The following is a 22624-nucleotide window of genomic DNA, read 5'->3' on the forward strand; positions in this document are numbered from 1 at the left end:
TATTTGCCGATTGAACAATATTTAATCCAATATCATAATCTCCAACAAACACTCGCCAAGACAGTGCCTTTTACGCCAATCTAGTGCGGATTTCCTTTCTGTCGTTTTAGCTACAACCTCTTGAATGAAATGCAATATTATTTGAACAATCACCAAAATAAAACTATTCAACGGGTGGTCACCAAGGCGGTAATTGTCCAGGAAGAAAACAACCGAATACAATTCTTGCTTGGTCGTTTTGATCCTTTTGTGCGTGAAATGGCAATCTCTTCTGCGCTGTTATATGTCCACGTGACTTTCAGTTCCCATGGATATACGGACGTCAGCATCAAGAACAAATCTTTCCTCCCAAATAGCATCTAGCTACTAATGGACACGCAAGAAAAATGTATATTAACACACACACACACACACACACACACACACACACACACACACACACACACACACACTATTTTTGCTTTGAATTAATATGATGATTATGCATATTTGTGCAAATATCAGAATACGTCTCGTTTGGATGTGTGTGTGCGTGCGTGCGTGCGTGCGTGCGTGCGAGGTGATATTATCAAATTGTATTTAGATTTTGTCATCTTAACAAAATTAATGATGACTTCAACGTCCGCGATTATCCCGCCAGCAAAGCTTCAGCTCCCTTCTCAGTGATCTCACCAGCTTAGCACAGAATTTCTATCGCTCATGAGCTTGAAATCACCAAACAATCTAAATGCCGCTTCGTCACTGATCTAATTTGTGTAAAAGAGCGGGCCTTCTATTCATTTTAGACCCTTGAAGAATTCGGGTTAGAATTGGTCTTCATCAACCCACGTTCGTCATATGAGGCGACTTACGGGATCGGGTGGTCAGGCTCGCTTTCTTGAGGGATGCATGTCATCGTATCCCAGTTGCGTAGATCGATGCTCGTGATGTCAATCACTGGATTGTCTGGTTTAGACTCGGTTATTTACAGACCGCCGCCATATAGCTGGGATATTGCTGAGTGCGGCGTTTAACATCAAACAAACAAACAAAAATCAACACCATCCCGGGAAGAATAACAAGAAACTTCATGCAATTAGTTTTCATTGCTTTACTGGTAATGACCGATGCTGTTTACAGAATTACACTGGCTTGTCTACTCTTCCACATTGACCCTTCAAGATCCGGGGTAGAACATCTTCCCGAGGCAAGTGAGACTATAAAAGTCCAGTTTCCACCCTTGCCGAACTAGGCTGGTATTATGGAGTTAGCTTTTGGCTGGACTAACGAGTCATAGTCCAATCACAATAGCGCAACGAAATTAAAATCCGGTTCGTAAACTGTCGATTGCGGGATTTGTAAAGCATGTGCACCGCCAACTCGTTGTCAACAGATATTTTCCAAATCTTTTCATGTTTTAATCACGATGCTCATGTTATTTAATGCTCATGGAGATGTGAGGCCCGTTTTATCACGATATAGATCTTGATTATCGATCTGATCGTCTGGACCGGGGGCCGCCATTTTGTTTGAAGCAAATGCATGTGATACGAGAGGTGGAATCTGATTGGTCCATAGGAGCGGCATAGAAGTTACGTAACTCGTAATAGCCTGGGGTGGCGCTACGATCGAGCCCAGGAATTCCAGCCTAGTTCAGCAAGGGTGGAAACTGGACTTTTAAAGTCAGTTAACTCCCTTGCCTCGAGAAGATGGGGTAGAATAGCTCTTCATTAACCCATGTTTGCCGAAAAAGGCAACTATGCTTCTCGTAAGAAGCGACTAACGGGATCGGGTGGTCAGGCTCGCTGACATGGTTGACGCATGTCATCGATCCCAAATGCGTGGAACCCGTGAAGATTCCGGGGTAGAATAGGTCTTCAGCAACCCATGCTTGACGTAAAAGGCGACTATGCTTGTCGTATAAGGCGACAAATGGGATCGGGTGGTCAGGCTCGCTGACTTGGTTGAGGCACGTCATCAATCCCGTGGATTGATGCTCATGATGTCAATCACTGGATTTTCTGGTCCAGACCCGATTATTTACAGACCGCCGTCATGTAGCTGGAATATTGGTGAGTGAGGCGTTAAACAACAAACAAACAAGCATTGTTTCGCGCACTTAATCATCACGTGATCGACGCCGAAGGCGTGAGATGAATTAGAAACTGGGATGTAGCCATCTGCTGTCAGGTGTCAGCGATCAGTATACCCCTTACTTAAAAATTAGCGTTAGATTAGCGTATGACCGAAAGATAATAACCCTTGCCATTTGTGGCTCGGTAGACTGACATTTAGTCTAAAAAAGGAGTTATCTAATTTAAAATTATATATCTACAAAATGAAAATTATATTATCCAAATGGATCCCAGAACAATGTTGAGCGGAGACAATCTGGACTTGCCGCATCATTTTAGACTTGAGTTGGAATCTGCAATTAATATATCCTATGTTCCGGGAGAAAGGCTAGTCGGTCGGTGATACCCACAGTTGTTTCAATACATCGTTTAAATATTTGCCCAAACGGCATTTCCTGTAACTGACCTTAAAGTCATAAACCGGTCAAGCTGACTTGCAGATTTCAGATACACTCTTCAAAAAAGGAAACGCACAGGTAGATTATTAGGTACAATAAATTTACTAACAAAGTCGACATATTTAATTTAATATCATAGATACAAATATGAAATTTTGAGACATTGAAAACTGTTCATTGTCATGTCACATAAGGCCACAAGTTTGCGCTGAACTCAGTATCTCGTGGGACCGCCCCGGCAGCAATCACGGCTCTGCATCTCCTCGGCACTGACTTGATAAGCGTTCGAATTCTGTCCTGCGGAATCCTGCACTATTCTGCTTGTAACGCGTTGGCCAGTTGTGGGAGTGACTGCGGCGTCTTCTGACGTTGACGTACACGTCGATCGAGCTCATCCCAGAGGTATTCGTTTGATTTGAGAACTAGAGATCTCGACGGCCAGGGCAAACCGTTGATGTTGGCATTATGGAGGTAGTCTACCGTGACGCGAGCTGTGTGCGGTGGAGCGTTGTCCTGTTGAAACAGCTCCCTCTGGCGGTCAATGATTGGAAGAAGGTGAGGTCGAAGAATTTGATTCATGTAGTGATTTGTTGTCAAATTACCCTGAACCACAACCAAGTCAGATCTCGTGGTGTAGGATATGGCCCCGCCACCGAAATTTGTCGAATTCACGTACACAATGTGGGGCAAAATGCTCATTTCGACGACGATAAAGACGTTGTCTTCCATCTCGCCGGTGAAGAAGAAATCGGGATTCATCGCTGAACCACACTCGTCTCCAGTTTCTCAAATTCCCAGGCTGTAAGGTATGGCACCAGCGCAAGCGTCGCTGTCGATGGATCTGTTGCAAAACAGGGACGATAACTGGTTATCTGGGTCGGATTCCAGCCTCGCGAAGATGGTTCCTGACAGTCTGGTCCGATATTCTCCTCAAACCAGGGATGCGTCCTGCAGTCTCCGTAGCTGTGGTATTGCGACGACGTAGGTGGAACAGTCGAATGTAGCGATCCTGTGCAGGGGTGGTAACTCTTGGTCGGACGGTTCTCGGACGGTCTGCAGTGGAATTGGACTGTGTGTATCGGTCACAAGGGCGGCAAATGGTGCTGTGGTGGACGTTGAAGTGGCGTGCAACAGAAAGACTGCGATTCCCCTCATTGGATACGTCCTATGACGATGTTCCGATCGGCAGCGCTGAGTCTCGGCATTATCGAACTTGAAAAATGTTGACAATTGAATGACAAATAATTGGCTTATGCTTGCCTTTTTATAGCCACTACCACGAGTTACGAATGCCATAACTTGCACGTGCATTTTCCTTTACTGTTTTCCTCCATGACATGTTTGAACTAGTGTGAAAACAATGCCGTTTAAGACATTGCAAATCGACAATGGCTGCGTTTTGACGCACCGTTTGTGGAATATCAGGCCACCAACATTTTCCAATAAAATATATCCAATTTATATACCGGATTTTTTGTGTAGTCAGGTTCAATGAACTACATACTGCCTGCGCGTTTCTTTTTTTGAAGAGTGTATTATTGCTTTGAGTGCTATACCTGTTTTGTTGTAGACACTTAACAGTGGCATGAGAGCTACAATATACACAATGCTATTATAACTTGATTATGTACAATCTATATACATGGACCTATTTGCAATTGGTTGTGACAAATATATACACACAAATACACACAGAACACGGAGTAGTTCAATGTAGCGCTGCATGCCTCTACTGCGAGGGATGGTTCACATAAGCTACCGTTAACGTTGTTATGTGAGTATGCCATAAGTGTCGCGGAAGTACATATTGAAACCTCGCTATTATTGACAGATTTGAAAATCTGAAGATGTAACAGAAGAAATAGCTTAATAGTAAATTGTCAAATATTCGAGTGAAGAGACAATGTCAGTCCCACCGAGGTGTGTGTGGTGAAATGGTCCAAGATACACCCTACACGCTGCAAATTGCGGAGTTGCGGCCCTTAGTTGTGCCAGGATTGTGGGTTCGAATCCCAGATTCTCACTAATTTTGATATTCGATTTGCCAGCCCCCAATTCGTCATTATGTGTTTCAATGAGTGACAAGCATGGATGTTGCCTGCTTCCCTTTGGAGTTTTCTCCCGCATTAAATCTGATCCGCCATAATGTTAATAATAAAAAAATACAAGCGGCGTAAAACTAAACTCACCAAATCACCTAGCCGCAATCAACTTTTAACCTACTCAGTCTATTAAACAAACTTAATCAAGCACAACTGGGAAATAAGAGTTTGTGTGCGGCTTCCAAAAACCATAATTTACTAAAAACATTTATGACGATATAATATTAGTCGGACAACTTTCAACCAACAGCATAGAAAACATGTACCGATTATTTTATATAACTGCATGTGTTGAATCAAGACATCGACAATGGTTATCAGCCAGAGTCGCCGGGGACATGTCCAGGGACCTTCTCAAACACTGTACGTTTATTTATGTTTCTATGACAAGATTGAACTTGCGTCCGGGCCATTGGTTATACTTCACGGATACCACCAACGAAACGCAATAAACTACGGTTATAACGAACTCAAAGGGACTACTAATTTTAGTTCGTTATAACCGTAGTTCGTTGTAAGCATATATACAGCATAACTACAGCAAAAAGTCGGGACCAAAAAAGTAAGTTCGTTACATCCGTCAGTTCGTAATAAGCGTGTTCGTTATAACCGTAGTTTACTGTACATGGTCCGTTATATTGACGCACATGGTACATGTCGAAAGAATGTATGAGTCTGATGGACCTGAAAAGTCTGAGTTGCAGTACGGCCAAACAGTTAAACATATTGATGGCAATACTTTTGAGTAAGCCCCCAGTAAACCGTCGCAAATGTGGGTTATCATTAGGAAGGCACACACAACGCCTCGGTACACACAGTTCAACGGTGCCCATGGTAAGAGGACGTAACCTGGATATTGTCGACACTTGTGAGAGTATATCCAGGACAGTACTCCAAGGTAACATATTTACGTCGATATCACCTGAACCAAGCGCTTGTCACAACGAACGGTATTTAAAATACTTATTAACTTTCAGGTCCAGCGTACAAGCTCATGGCGGCCATTACTTCTTCCCGAGTCCTGCTCGTGATGGCGATAGTCATGTGTCAAGTTCAGACTTCACATTTGTATCCGACTCCATCGAAACCGACCAACGTGCTCAAGTGTCCCGCTGTTTGCGAGCATGTACAACACGAGAGTGGTAAAAACAATTTGACATCTTCAAATTCTACACTGAGCATGCTTTATGCACGTGTATCACTGGAAGGCCCTGACTTTGAATTTCAATTTTTTGACATTGCGTTGTCTTTGGTCAGTCCAAAAGCTCGAGCGCGTCTGCGCAATTTGAAGGACGTTGTCAACGGTAAAGACATCGTCTGGGAAGATGTGCTTGAGGATAACAAACGAAAGTTTATCGGCCCGCCTTGCATGCACGCTCTTTTCGAGGTCACCAATCACCTGAAGGTATACGTCAACCAATCACATGAAATGAACCTCACTACAGATTTATATACATTATGGTGGCTTGCGCACGCGGTGTACACAGAAAAATATAGTCAGATGGAGGAGGCGCGTAATGGTAGGATTCAAGTGACGGTGTTTGCCTGGGGACAGACAAGAGAAGTCATTGGGGGCATGTTGAACAGTCACTGCAACGTCGTTTGTAAACGTCAGTACGTCGTCGACCAATTCAGTGTTCCGTACGGTTCCATATAGGAGGAGGATAACTTCTTTTGCCAAACATAAAACAAGCTTATAAACTTGATTAATAAAGGTAGTGGGAATAGTTGTTACTGTGTTGAGGTGCCAGGTGTCCCGCCCATGGGCAGCAAGGACAACGATGACCGATGGTCGATGGTCGATGGATCGACAGCCAATGAGTAGTAAAGTCAATGATGATTACTGGGTTTTATGGAGCGATTGTCATCAACGACCCACACGTCAACCATGCACTACTGTTGCAGCAATAGCTTTGTAAAAAGGGCCGAATTACATCATTTTCAACAGTCAAATGGCGTTTGTGTTTTGAACATTTAGTGCAGGTTGGTTTTGTTTCATACAAACCTGATAAAAGGTGATGGGTAACGGATTGAACCCCTTGTGTTGTCCTGCTGTCGGCCTTGCGAGTCGCCGCAAACACAACCGGAATGTGTCTTGTAGCACCAGGACTTCCTCCCTGTGTTAGTACTCAGGAAAAATCAACTCCAGCTAATAATAGTTAATAACACTCTTGTGATTCGAAGACTCACTCTGATGTGGCCGCGATTTTGAATGTTGTTTTGGTTGGTTTGTTGTTTAACGCCGCACTCAGCAATATTGCAGCTATATGACGGCGGTCTGTAAATAATTGACTCTGGACCAGACAATCCAGTGATTGATATCATGAGCATCGATCCACGCGATTGAGATACGATGACATGCATCTACCAAGTCAGCAAGCCTGACCACCCGAATGTGGATCTGTACCGAACTCTCGTTCAGAGTGTGTGGGTTTAACGCCGCTTTTAACAGTTTTCCAGTTATGTCACGGCAATACTGCTTACCGTTGAAAGAAAAGCCTGAAGTGGTGCACGTCTCAGACATTTACCAACTTTGGTGAAACCAACGAGCACAGGTATTATGCTGACAAAACCTAGAAACATAATCGGGAAGGACCGGTATTCAAACCCTCTGGTTCAGAAGAGGCAGTAGATTGCAAGCTCATCTATCTTCCCGAGGCAAAGGAAGTTAACTGACCATAAAAGTGAAAACTGGACTTTTATAGTCAGACAACTCCCTTGCCTCGGGAAGATGAAGCTCATGATGATGAACCCAATTCTGTGTTAATTTACTGATAAGAGAATTCGTGATAACTCGTAATTCCGACCTTAGCCGAATGTTGACTTGCAGGTTACGGAAAGATGCGAATGGTGACTAATGTGTAAAGGTTGATGGTGCTGGTAACTTGATTTAAGCAAACTTAATTTGGGGAAGCAAATTCATATATACAGAACACAAACTTCCGCATAAACAATCTACGCCATTTCTCATGAACGAAAATCCCAAAATGCGGTATTTTGGGGGTTTCATTCTGTTTATGAATGAAGGGCATGTTAAAATCATAAATATTTGTTGGTTGTTTAACGCCACACTCAGTAATATTCCAGCTATATGACGGCGATCTGTAAATAATTGAGACTGAGCCAGAAAATCCAGTGATTGATATCATAAGCATCGACCTACGCAGTTGGGATACGATGACATGCATCAACCATGTCAGCGAGGTTGACCACCCGATCCCGTTAGTCACCACTTACAACACACATGGGTTGTTGAAGACCAATTCGAACCCGTATCTTCACTGGTGAAATCATACATACATTTCAGAGATGAGGTGAGGTAAATAGGGTTACATGTCACATTCAAAATTATTGCAGTTATATAGCGCCGTGCATGCACGTGTATATGATTGCTTGTACTACTGGGCCGGACTTGTGCTGGTTTTATAGCGTCATGGGAATCAAACTCAGACACCGTATACTGACTCCGAGCCGAGGACGGGATCGTCAAACCAGTGACGGAAAATCTCTATTGAGACATCACGACACGCATTCAGCATCACCTGAACGAGGTGACCGAAAAAAGGAAATGGCCACAACTGTTATTATCATGAAAAACAATTTATTCAAACATCCCCATAAAACACCATACAGGACAGGTACCGTTTGAGACATCTGACATTAATATGGACATATAAATATCGCAGAAGTCAACAAAATATCTAAAAATAATAAACTATGTAAAGAAACTAAAAACTATCAAGTTCTACTTGCGACCCTACTTCTAAGTAAGAAATATTTGAAAAGTGCACCTTTGATGAGGAATGGAACAAGTCGATGGAAACATACGCTAAAGACAAAACGAAAACAATAATTGTGTCACAGATTAGCATGCCCATAACAGATAAGAGTTGGTAAAGGGCTAAAAAAGCCTTTGTGTTTGTTTTTACTTATTCTGAGTTACGTTGTCTGCCTGAGTGTCGGCACTCAGTAATATGACAGTGGTCTGTACATTATCAAGTCTAGACCAGACAATCCACTGATTGACATCATGAGCATTGATCTACACAATTGTGATACACTGATAAACCAAACAAGTAAGCCTGGCCACCCGGTCGTCGCCTCTTACAAGCCTAGTTTGCTGAAAATCAATTCTAACCCGGATCTAGAAGGGGTTCTTTGATACCTCTCATCACGATGATAATACGTCCCCCTCAACTATAGCCATTCAAGGGTGTGTACACTATTTCCTTACAACATACAAGGTACACATCAGGGAACTACAGTGTTCACTTTACCCTGAATGGCCAAGGAAGGTTGGCAATATATAGTTGTGTGCTTACTAAATATACTTGAACAGTTAATCTCACCAGGACGCTAGATATGTATGTATAAATAAATATACTGATTGAATTTACGGATATAAGGGTAGTTAACCAAGGCTTAATCAATTAAGGACAAAATTTATATATACTGCCATAATTTCATGCTTAACGAGGGTTTTTAAGTAATATCCATCAATCAATGACAATCTTGTTACCCTACCAATGCCAGACAGCAATAGTTGATAGGTCAGTGGGATCCAATGACAATAGTTGATTGGTCAATGGGATCCAATGACAATAGTTGATTGGTCAATGGGATCAAATGACAATAGTTGATTGGTCAATGGGATCCAATGACAATAGCTGATTTGTCAGTGGAAACCAATGATAGACAGCAATAGCTGGTTGGTCAATGGGATCCAATGACAATAGTTGATTGGTCAATGGGATCCAATGACAATTGTTGATTGGTCAATGGGATCCAATGACAATAGTTGATTGGTCAGTGGGATCCAATGACAATAGTTGATTGGTCAATGGGAACCAATAACAATAGTTGATTGGTGAATGGGATCCAATGACAATAGTTATTTGGTCAGTGGGATCCAATGACAATAGTTATTAGGTCAGTGGGATACAATAGCTGATTGGTCAGTCATATCCCATTTCCAGTGGAACTGGGTATCTAGTGGACACACCTTGCTATTATGCAGCACCTCAGGTTTGATAGGTATCTAAGTGATACTGTAGAGGTGCTTGCTACTTGCCTCTACAGAGACCTGAATACTTTGACGTTTTGTGAAGAAACTTACATTGGACACCTATGGGTTTAACATGAAACCAAGCAACATCAAGCATGACATTGTGGACCCTGATAAACATGTCGTCATGGTCATCTAGAGTAAGGGACATGAAGGTCAGGACATACAACCACAGGCACTTGACAACTATCGGTACATTTGAAAGACAAGAACATGAAACATCTTGAGTTAGTGAGGATGGTTTATCAAAGCAACATAACCACACGGTACACAAGAACTGAGTTTCACACACTGTACCCATTGTATCGGGAATTGAACCTGGCCTTCAGTCTGAGGAGTGAACACTTTGTCTACTAGGCTGCTCTACCACCTGAAACTGACAGGACAGTACTAATCCTTCTAAAGTTGGATAATTCTCAATTCTTGTAACCTCTGTTATATATCTTCAGCATGGAAGCATTCATTCATATTGTTTGTTTATTGCTTAACACTGCACAGCAATATTCCAGCTATATGACGGTGGTCTGTAAATAATTGAGTCTGGAACAGATAATCCAGTGATTGACATCATGAGCATCGATCCATGCAATTGAGATACAACGACATGCATCAACCAAGTCAGCAATCCTTACCACCTGATCTGTTACTTCTAGTGACAAGCATGGGTTGCTGAAGACCTATTCTAACCCCCAACTTCATGGGCAGCATTCTTATTGGCTGTAGAGAGTGTGAGTATTATTAGAATACTTCAACCTGTATTTTGTTGTAGTCCCAATTGCGTGGATCGAGGCTATATCAATCACTGGATTGTCTGGTTCAGATTCGATTATGTACAGACTGCAATCATATAGCTGGAATATTGCTGAGTGCGGCGTCAAACAACAAACAAACAAAATATTGTTGTAGTCAGCACTATTTCAGTTACATCCTGATTCACGTAAGAATTGTAATAAAAGTTCATAATTAAACATTAAAATGTGATCAGCTTGTTGCTTTTCACATTGGAAAATCAATATGAAAATATGGAGTGTCAAGTGCTTGTGCACACACCTGTAGACAGAGACATTGGCTATGCAATGATTTCCAAGAGAAACAACTAGAGCATTTCAATACAACTGATGGGGCAATAATATTTTCTGAGAGTATCATAAGTTGATCTCCTCTACTTCCTCCTGTATGTATTGCATACTGAGAATGTCGTCAGGTCCCATACCGGTATATAGTTCCAGGTCTACACTTTGGTCCTCCCTGGTTTCAACAGACCTTCTGGTCAAAGTGGGCCACAGTTGTTCTTGCAGTTCTGATTGATCCCAACTTTCAGTTTGAAGCTTCACATACCTGGACCAAATATTTGGTAAGATATAGAGAAATGCTGATGTTACCATGGTAACATTTGGACTCTGCATTGTGAAAATGTGTGCAGGATGTTCCTCTGACATAATCTGTGGGCCCTTGCACATTAGAACACCAGAGTTTGTGAAACTTGTGCTACACAGTAGTGAGCGAGTGAGTGAGTGAGTGAGTGAGTGAGTGAGTTGGGTTTTATGCTACTTTTAACAGTATTCCAGTTATATCACGGCATATCAGCTTAATGTGGGAGGAAAGCCCGAAGTGATGCAGGTCTCAGACGCTTACACTTCGGTGAAACCCATGAGCACGGGTATGGTGCTGACAAACCTAGAAACATAATCGGGGCGAACCAGGATTCAAACCCACAATCATAGGTTTCTGGCCTGCCCAAGGGACGCAACTCTGCGCAGTGAATTGCGGAGCATTAGACGACTGGGACACCCGTGCCCCCCTGCTACACAGTAAGACTGAGGTTTACAACAAGTGTAGTAAGGAAGAGTTAGTCATGTAGGTAGGTGCTCGCATAATACCTGGAGATGGTGCACATCCACAAATACTGATGGTCAGAATGGAGATTCAGGTAATGGAATAGATAGTTGTCAAAGAATTGTTTGACAATAGCACCTGGTAACAGGGCAACTCATGGGCGGATACAGCTTTTTTGAACAGGGGGGTGCACAATTAAGATCTATTTATTGTCTTTGGTGGTAATTTATACAGAAATAAAGATTTTTTTCAAAATAAAAAGGGGGGGTGCGCACCCCCGCACCCCCCCACCCCCGCTGTATCCACCCATTCAACTCATGGTAACACAGGGCAACACATGGTAACAGTGTAACACAGAGTAACACTAAACCACATATGGTAACACAGGGTGACACTGTAATCCGACATATGGTAACACAATGGCAACGTAACATATGGTAATATAGGGTAACACAAGGGTAGGGTGACAGAGGGAAAGAAGTGTAACACTAGAGAAACAAGACCTACTGTGTGTGTGTGTGTGTGTGTGCGTGGTAAGTGTGTGTGTGCGTGGTAAGTGTGTGTGTGTGTGTGTGTGTGTGTGTGTGTGTGTGTGTGTGTGCGTGTGTGGTAAGTGTGTATGTGTGTTGTACGTGTGCATGTGTTTGGTGTGTGAGAGGGGAGAGAGAGCAGGAGGAAGAGGGGAAGGGAAGGGAAGGGAAAGTTGCCACAAACCATGGCTCATATATTCTGCAAAATGATATCTTAAGGAAATGAATATTTTAAAGCTACATAAAGCTACAAAGTGATGGCACCACCCCTATATTACGTCTACCAGGTCAGGGCATCACTATGTTACGTCTACCAGGTCAGGGCATCACTATGTTACGTCTACCAGGTCAGGGCATCCTTATGTTATGTCTACCAGGTCAGGGCATCACTATGTTACGTCTACCAGGTCAGGGCATCACTATGTTACGTCTACCAGGTCAGGGCATCACTACAATATAACCTCAAAAGAATGATGGCATCACTACTACATATCCTCTACAAAGTGATGGCATCACTCCTATGTTACATCTCTATAGAACTCTACAAAGTGATGGCATCAGTCCTACTTGACCTCCATTCTACATATCCAGGCCTACATAAAGAACTTATGAAGGAAGGCACAGTCGGATAGAAAATGATTTCATGTAAAAACGTATCAGAAGATGTTCCATTGACATGACATGATACACAAAAGGGTGGCGCCGGTCTGGCACCATTGAAATAAATTACTACACTGAGACATTATGTTACCACATAGTCCCAAGTTGAAATATCATGTTGGAACATCTTCCTACAGAGATATTTGAGATATCTTGTTACCATATTTTCCAAGGTTGAGAGATATTAACTTACCAAGCCTACCTAGGTTGAGATATTATGTCACCAAGTCTACCTAGGTAGAGATATTATGTCACCAAGTCAACCGAGGTAGAGATATTATGTTACCAAGCCTACCTAGGTAGAGATATTATGTTACCAAGTCTACCTAGGTAGAGATATTATGTCACCAAGCCTACCTAGGTAGAGGTATTATGTTACCAAGTCAACCGAGGTAGAGATATTATGTTACCAAGTCTACCTAGGTAGGGATATTATGTCACCAAGCCTACCTAGGTAGAGATATTATGTCACTAAGCCTATCTATAGGTAGAGATATTATGTTACCAAGCCTACCTAGGTAGAGATATGATGTTACCAAGCCTACCTAGGTTGAGATATTATGTTACCAAACCTACCTAGGTAAAGATATTATGTCACCAAGCCTACCTAGGTAGAGATATTATGTCACTAAGCCTACCTAGGTAGAGATATTATGTTACCAAGCCTACCTAGGTGGAGATATTATGTCACCAAGCCTACCTAGGTAGAGAAATTATGTCACCAAGCCTACCTAGGTAGAGATATTATGTCACCAAGCCTATCTAGGTAGAGAAATTATGTCACCAAGCCTACCTAAGTTGAGATATTATGTTATCAAGTCTACCTAGGTAGAGAAATAATGTTACCAAGCTGACCTAGGTAGAGGTATTATGTCACCAAGCCTACCTAGGTAGAGGTGTTGTGTTACCACATATTATGGTTACCTATGTACAAATCAGAAGTTACCACATCTTCCTGCACTTATAATTTAGCCACTCTAGGACCAATCAAGAGGAAGAGGTCTTGATGCTTCATTTTACAACAATGCATTGAATAAAATGTTAAAATACTTCTAAAATAAAGAAAAGAAGAACCTTTAAAAAAGTTCCAATAATGATCAAAATAAGAAAATAGTCTTGAATCCTTGATAAATTCAAGAAGACGAGCTCTCATAACAGTACAGATCAGGGACGTCTATAGTCTGTGTCTGAATCCTACACACACAGGGTACTTCCTGGGTGTATCGGCAAATACACCAACAGTTCTGTTGCACTGTAGCCCAAGAGGTTTGGACACAAACCTGTTGGTGTAGTTGCAGAAATATGCATGGGGACAACGAACTCACCCCTCTCCAGGAGGGTTAACATATATGTTCTTCTTCAATTCAATATGATAAGTATGAATTACAGCTGATAAAAGAACCCAGAACGGACAGAGTATTCACCAAAATATTTCCTGTAAAAAAAAAAAAAAAATCTTTTTCCCCCACAGTGCCGTGCTGGAAGAACAATGGTTGGTCAATGTTAGTGGTAATCTGATAATCTGAAAGGTTTGTATGCCAGGCAAGTAAATGATTCACGTCAGGAATTGTAGGAGCTATTTACATAAATATCTTCACATTTCATCATAACAAAAGTATGTGTGGCAACAATACTGTAAGCATCATCAACTATCCAGTGTATCCGTAAGCAAGGATTATATCCTACCTAAATATTATCCCGAGGGAAGTTTTACTCTAGATTATAGTAAAGCTCTCCGGGTGGATGCTCTACCACGAGACCACTGAGGCGGTCCTTTAAATATATTGAGGGCATGATCGGATAATGTGGCCATTTTGAAAACAAATTTAAGCTGAACTCTTGTTTTGAAGCATCTTGGTTTTTCTTCGTTTCAACCAAATGAGAGACGGAAATTCTGTGCGTAGTGAGTGAGTGGCATTAGCCTGAGATGGATAGGGACTGGCAGGTTATGGAAAGAGGCTGTCATGATGACTGTGATGAGACAGATGGAGTTGGTGACGTCACTTCTAAACCAAATCTACAGTGTGGATTGGGTCCTGGGTATTGATCAAAATAGGACAGGGATACAATACACTAGATTGCTGATGAGTGGGACATCAAAGTGTATACCAATAACTTTCCCTATCATTAACAGAATCCAGCTAAATGTACATCAAGACCTTCGATACATGATAATCTCAGTCATTTGAAGAATCTATCTATGAACAGATGTTCTAAGGCAGCATCAGGCCCTCACACACACTATTCACCTATCAACATGCACTGAACACTATACTGATAGATAAAGGTCTGTAATACCAGCTGGTGACTGATAAAAAAACAAAAACAAGATAGATAAGGTTGCAAAAACAAATATATTACACTTTGGACCGTCATGGCAACAGCCAAACTTGATTGGTCACAGCAGAGCACACGTCATTGAGATACACCTCAAATCTGAGGTATTAACAAAACATTCATTTCCTACTTCCAACTGTGACCCCATATGCATGTTAAACATGTTGAAATCTGTTGTTAGAGTGTAAGAAAGTTTATCATTCCTCCATGTAAGAATGAAAAGATCTGATTGGTTCACATCATCTATATTAAATACTATGTATCCCGCCTTAAAGGGAAATAAATTTTCCACGAGGGAGAATAAATCCCTTATACCCCGCCAAGAAGAACACAGGCTGCACATGTATTTCTGGAAGGGGGAATAAATCCCTCATGCATGCTTTTTACAAGTCAATGAAAGTAATATGACATAGCACAAATTAACCTCAGCTCAATCAGCTGTTTTCTAACAATTTTGAATTTGTTTTAATTCTTTTACAATGTCATATTAACACATGTCAGTAATATAAATTCTTTGTAGCAGTATCACGAGGGGTACATGGGATTTTATGCGTTGTCAGGTTTATACACTTGCCTCTGGCTCGTCATATGAAAAATAACATGGGACACACACAACCCCAGGTACCCCTCATGGTACTGCTACAACATATAGGGTGCTTGAAAGCTTTATTCCTGAAACAGCTGATGGAGTAATGTCAACCTTGACCTCACAAATAGCATGTACTTTATTGTCCATGATGTATCAAAACTGCTGGAATAAAATGTTGTAAACAAATGGTAAAATATTGTTCCATTGCACAATTCCCAGGTCCTGTCAGCATGCATACAAACCCCATACAGTGGGACCCTGCTTATCTGGACTCCTGTCTGCAACAAATGTCCTTATCAATGAATATGTTGAAGTCTGTCACTTAAAACTGGTTATAAAACATGCTAACAATGACTCAACACTGAAGTCAGGGCAAAACTACCATTTTAGCAGAAAAGCAATTGCTTATACCTAAAAAAGCACATTTATAACACCTGAAATAACACAATTTTTTTCAGAAGAAACCTAAATTTACCATCTATGCAGTGAATTATTAATTCAAATTCTACACAGTCAAACATGATATTTATTGTCTAACTTATTCCTTATAATGATAGGCCGGCTCGCGTTCAAATATGAAAAAATAAATAACCATCACATACTACGAAGTAATATTATCGACTGATTTTGATGTTCCAATTTCATTGTCATCATAGATGTTGCTTGAATGAAAGTTGATTTGGTGTTGGTGAGACACGTATATATATTACAAATAAGAATTTAGAATAAATAAATTACTAATATTTTTTACAAATAAAATCTAATATAAACAGTCCCAAAATGCAGGAAACAGCCCGTATGAGCATCTAATTAGGTAATAAATTCTTTGGGAGCATGTCCCCAAACCCTCCTAGCGGGCCCTACACTTAAAATTAGCCTAGTTGCGCCCCTAGAAGTTTTGAATTTACGATTCTAAACAAAACTTTATAATGGTCAGATGACTTTTTGCCTTAATTATCTGATCACTCTGATAATTTCCAAATGTATAAAAAAAAAATAAAAAATTTTATTATCGCGTTAGAATTTTGCTACAACCTTTTCATAAGCTTTGGAAAAACAATTTCTACAAGTGTCATCCTGAATACAGGAATCCTTCATATCAAAGTGTGGATAAATATGCATGCGTGAGTTTGGTTTTATGCCGCTTTTACCAATATTCCAGCAATATCAAGGTGGGGGTCACAAGAAATGGTCTTCACACATTGTACCCATGTTGGGAATCGAACCCGGGTCTTCAGCGTGACAAGCGAAAGCTTTAACCAGTAGGCTACCCGACTGCCCCGTGGATAGGTAGGGTGTCACTGTGTAATGCTAAAGGCTGTATGAAGGCTGACAGGGCAGTGTAAGCAAATCACCTGAGGAACATTTCACAAAGCGATCTTAGCCAAGACTGTCATAGGTCTATGTTAAAGTATGGGAGTTATGACACCTTAGTACTAAGATCACTATGTGGAACGGCACCTTGGAGCATGTGTGACCGCCTGGGCCAGACGTTCTCACATCACTCCAAAAGGTGATATACATGTTTGCTGGTGAGTGGTTCAGCTCTGAAGTGTGTCAACAAACACAGATTATGCACACTACCATTTCAGTGAGGATTTCATAATAAACAACTCGTCTATCTTTGAATATAGATACACCAAAATGATTCATCTGACACTCTGATCTGACATTTGTGCTATTTTTGAAGCAAAAATAGCCTGGTTGAAGAGAACATTAAAACCCCATTGTGCCGGTCTTAACACACAATGAAGATGTAGTACAGACAGCACAGTTATGAGAGGAATAAAGTGTCTGTTACACCTACTCTTTGTGTAATAACATGCTCAAAACTGAAATATTTAGTTTGGAACTGACATACAAACTTTTGACACAGTCCCCGGCTGTAAAGAATGTGTTCCACTTCACTCTCCACTTGGGAGGAACACATTGTGTTCTCACCCCAAGATGGAGTGACCAGTTTACAAGATTTACATCACAAATTATGTTTAAAAGGAAAAGAATATCACTAACAACTAATGAATACTAAATACATAATTAAGTTAACAATTGTACAAATGTAAAAGTATTAAAATGTCATGAAAAATGCTAAACTATAACGCTTTGAACACATGTCAAAACACAACATACTGAATGTTCAACAAGCCATATCAGCATAATTGGAGCTGGATTTCAAATACTGGATATATGAACACAACAGAGGCTCTATTTTCAATATGCTTAACTGGCACTGTGCCAGATACTATACACAGCATCAATCTACAGTCCAAGTCTTGTAGCATCTGTTGTAACACTGGTATATACTCGAACCAGAGCCAAGCTCCACTGCTTATACTGGGACTGACATATCACTGCTTATACTGGGACTGACATATCACTGCTTATACTGGGACTGAAGTACCACTGCTTATACTGGGACTGAAGTACCACTGCTTATACTGGGACTGATATACCACTGTTTATACTGGGACTGAAGTATCACTGCTTATACTAGGACTGAAGAATCACTGCTTATACTGGGACTGAAGTACCACTGCTTATACAGGGACTGATATATCACTGTTTATACTGGGACTGAAGTACCACTGCTTATACTGGGACTGAAGTACCACTGCTTATACTAAGACTGAAGTACTACTGCTTATACTGGGACTGAAGTATCACTGCTTATACTAAGACTGAAGTACCACTGCTTATACTAGGACTGAAGTACCACTGCTTATAGTGGGACTGAAGTACCACTGCTTATACTAGGACTGAAGTATCACTGCTTATACTGGGACTGAAGTACCACTGCGTATACTGGGACTGAAGTATCACTGCTTTTACTGGGACTGAAGTACCACTGCTTATACTAGGACTGAAGTACCACTGCTTATACTTGGACTGAAGTGCCACTGCTTATACTGGGACTGAAGTATCACTGCTTATACTGGGACTGAAGTATCACTGCTTATACTAGGACTGAAGTACCACTGCTTATACTAGGACTGAAGTACCACTGCTTATACTGGGACTGAAGTACCACTGCTGAGAATAGTCAGGTAGCGTGGGAATAGTCAGGTAGGAAGGCATAGTCAGGAAGAAGGAGTAGGCAATTGTAGGGCGAGTGAGTGAGCGAGTTGGGTTTAACGCTGCATTGAACAGTATACCTGTTATAGCACAGTCTGTCAGTTTAATGCGGGAGGAAAGCAGGTGCAGGTCTCGAACATTTACATCAGTGAAACCAATGAGCACGGGTATGGTGCTGACAAACCTGGAAATATAATCAGGGTAGCCAGAATTCGAACCCACAATAAAATGTTTCTTGTGTGCCCAAGAGATGCAACAGTGAACTTAGATGTCTTATACGACTGGGCCATCGATGCCCCTGGGTGGGTAGAGTCACTTCAGTCATTTAAATTCTGAATTTCTTCACATCCTTTTGAAACAATTATTTAAGATATGAACTTCTGTCACTCTGAAGTTCCAAATTCCAAATAGCCCTCTGTGCCATGAATGTTATTCATGACAATCAAAAAACGCTGACCAACCAGGAAGAGGATGAGCAGCAGGACACAAGGGGAGAGGTCTCCAGCACCAAGATCCCCTTGTCCTAGAACTAAGCTACTTAAAACTAAACAAAACTAAACCTCTAAACTTATTAACACACAGCCAGCAGTTCCACAGGTAATGCATACCTTGACTATGACATTATTGAGTGACAATGTGGTATCTGGTACATAGGCGCCATATTTTGAAAGACATCAATCAGTTTGATTCTTAATCTGACTGGAGCGTCAATTTATAGCCAAGGGCACACATCTGCATATCCTGATACTATATAAAAAGATATCATGATACTAAATAAACCAATACCCAGATACAAAATGATTCTTTTTTAAACTCTGAGGAAGACAGCTTAATAAATTATAACATAAATATATTAGCTAAATAAATTATTTCTAACTATTTCTCAAGTAAGTCATGAAAGAATAGTGGTCTTTAGTAAGCGCAAAAACCTTGGTAAGATCTGTTAGAAAATATATTTGCCATTAGGAATATTAACTACATGTATATCAACTGTAGACATGTTTTCATTTCCTGGACAAATGCATTGGAAAATGTTTAAAATAACAAGAACACACTAACATAGTTGCCATAGTAACGATAAACATGAATTTGTACAGTACATCATCATAAAGTACAACCACAATAGAACAATCATACAACTAATACACAACAATACTACTTGCACAACAACTGATGAGTAGTCAGGTACAAATCAATACTACTTGTACAACAACTGATGAGTAGTCAGGTACAAATCAATACTACTTGTACAACAACTGATGAGTAGTCAGGTACAAATCAATACTACTTGTACAACAACTGATCAGAAGTCAGGTACAAATCAATACTACTTGTACAACAACTGATCAGAAGTCAGGTACAAAACAATACTACTTGTACAACAACTGATCAGAAGTCAGGTACAAATCAATACTACTTGTACAACAACTGATCAGAAGTCAGGTACAAATCAATACTACTTGTACAACAACTGATCAGAAGTCAGGTACAAATCAATACTACTTGTACAACAACTGATGAGTAGTCAGGTACAAATCAATACTACTTGTACAACAACTGATGAGTAGTCAGGTACAAATCAATACTACTTGTACAACAACTGATGAGTAGTCAGGTACAAATCAATACTACTTGTACAACAACTGATCAGAAGTCAGGTACAAATCAATACTACTTGTACAACAACTGATCAGAAGTCAGGTACAAATCAATACTACTTGTACAACAACTGATGAGTAGTCAGGTACAAATCAATACTACTTGTACAACAACTGATGAGTAGTCAGGTACAAATCAATACTACTTGTACAACAACTGATGAGTAGTCAGGTACAAATCAATACTACTTGTACAACAACTGATGAGTAGTCAGGTACAAATCAATACTACTTGTACAACAACTGATGAGTAGTCAGGTACAAATCAATACTACTTGTACAACAACTGATAAGCACATAGGTACAAATCAGTACAACATCCGACTCTCTCACTATCTCAAGATCACTATCAACTAAAACACTAAATATATTCTTGTACTATTCACTACATATAACACTTTCCAGTAACATATTAAACACATATTAAGATTTGGCAAACAACATTCCGATGTCAGTGACAGAATTACTGTCACAAATTTTGATTAATTCATTTTGTGCGGTTAGTGGAATATAATACTCAGATTAATTACTACAAATATCATAATCATTTGTATACTGCTCAAAAGAAATTGAGGATCACACAATTCTTTCATATTACTATAATTAATCTGTCATGCCATGAGAGAATAACTATAACAATATGAAAATAATCACTGTCCTCAACTTCTTTGAGTAGTATATGTCGTATGGAAACATGTACATTTTGTGTAACTTCTCATATTCATAAAAATAGTCATTTCTTCAAGGGGAAATTGCATCTAAGTGATCAGCGATAACATTAAATGCAAAGAAAATGTCGGAAACAATTGAATTTTTTAACTAAAAAATAGATAACCCGTTAAAATATATATTTGGTGTTAACACGTGTTGGTTACCATTGATCACATGTGTAGTAATTTACGTAATGAGAGCAGGAATTTATCCAGAATCGGACTTAAAAAAAGTTGTTTGTTGCATCATGAATAAATTACTGAACTTGTTCCAGAAAAACGTAAAATTATTATCTCTGCTTGGTGAAGTAATCTTTCTTCATGATTGTGCTTTGCTATGATGCCATTATCAGAATCATCAGAGTCAGAAGCATCCTTGTAGGATAAATTAAGGGCAAAAAGAATAAGTCCCTTGATTTGCCACATAACAAGAGTCAGCTGTTTTTGAACTAGTAAATAGTTCCAGCATAAATTAACTCCTATATTAAACGCTGATACAAAATAGATACTCTACAAGTACTACATGATAACCGATACTCTCCTAAATCTACTAATAATGGATTTCTACATAGCACCATCGGTCTGTACTCCTATATAACTGTTACCATAATAATATTTCATGATTATTATGTAATTGCATCACACATGCCTCAGGATTTCAGGCTGTTTTCTCAACATACCTGTCAGTGACGTTGCTATGGATACCATACTGTGTCAGGTAAAGGATCAGCATTTTGAAGAGTTTCTCAAACTGTTTGCAATTATAAACATTTTGAGCCAATGAAATGGGTATATGCACATAAATGAGTTAAAAAAATCAGAGATTTCTAAAGAATTCTGAATTTTTAAAATCGAATTAATGCACAAACAATATCAGAGAATAATTTTGCCAAGATATGTGATATATTTTATATTAGGTCCTCCAACTTTACTCGAAGTCATTGGCTTTGTTTTGATTGAGGCTATCCTTTGATTGAAGAGAATTTTTTCCCCCTGAAAATGCATTCCTGTTTAATTACCAGCTAGATCATAATGAAGACGTAAACATATTTCCATGGTAACGTCATACATGTATCAATAATCTCCATGGATACCATGAAAACGTCAGAATGTGGCGACTGTAAACAATCAGCTGTTAGCTCGAGTACCAGGGTTAGTTGAAGTATCCTCGATGACCCGAGTCATCAAGGTTATCAGGTACACACCTTCGTTGCCGACACTACTGGATGTCCTATGATAGGTCTTCCTCGTCATGGCATACAAAATATACATACATTTCATGAAGCCAAAACAAATTGATTATTTTTTTGTTTGCATTCTGGGTCCTACTTGATTATCTGGAGGTGTAATTTTTAAATTTGCTCCCAATGTTTCTTAAAATATTTCTCTTGTTTGCCAAATATATAAATATGTATTTTTTCTGTCCCTGGACATATTTATGAAACCACTGCCCATGACAAAATAGTGAGGTCTTGCACTTTCCTCCATTATAAGAAGCTTGGAGAGTGGGCTTCAATGATGAAGGATGTAAATTTGAAGCTAAACATAAAACC

At 40.1% G+C, this 22624-nt stretch overlaps 1 protein-coding gene across 2 annotated transcripts; it reads left to right on the top strand.

The window, feature by feature from the left end:
• Nucleotides 1-5406: 5406 nt before the first annotated feature.
• LOC139455734 (uncharacterized) lies at nucleotides 5407-6558 on the top strand. Of its 2 annotated transcripts, none has more exons than XM_071237283.1 (2): nucleotides 5407-5512; nucleotides 5592-6558. In XM_071237283.1, the coding sequence occupies exons 1-2, from the start codon at nucleotides 5446-5448 to the stop codon at nucleotides 6269-6271; spliced, it is 747 nt and encodes a 248-aa protein (XP_071093384.1). In that variant the 5' UTR covers nucleotides 5407-5445; the 3' UTR covers nucleotides 6272-6558. The 2 variants fall into 2 exon arrangements, with proteins under 2 accessions (XP_071093384.1, XP_071093386.1); XM_071237285.1 differs by having other exon boundaries at nucleotides 5411-5448.
• The last annotated feature ends 16066 nt before the right edge of the window (nucleotides 6559-22624 follow it).

The sequence above is a fragment of the Haliotis cracherodii genome, unplaced genomic scaffold (assembly GCF_022045235.1).
Source record: "Haliotis cracherodii isolate W230 unplaced genomic scaffold, xgHalCrac1.p SCAF_11, whole genome shotgun sequence".
NCBI classification, from domain to species: domain Eukaryota; kingdom Metazoa; phylum Mollusca; class Gastropoda; order Lepetellida; family Haliotidae; genus Haliotis; species Haliotis cracherodii.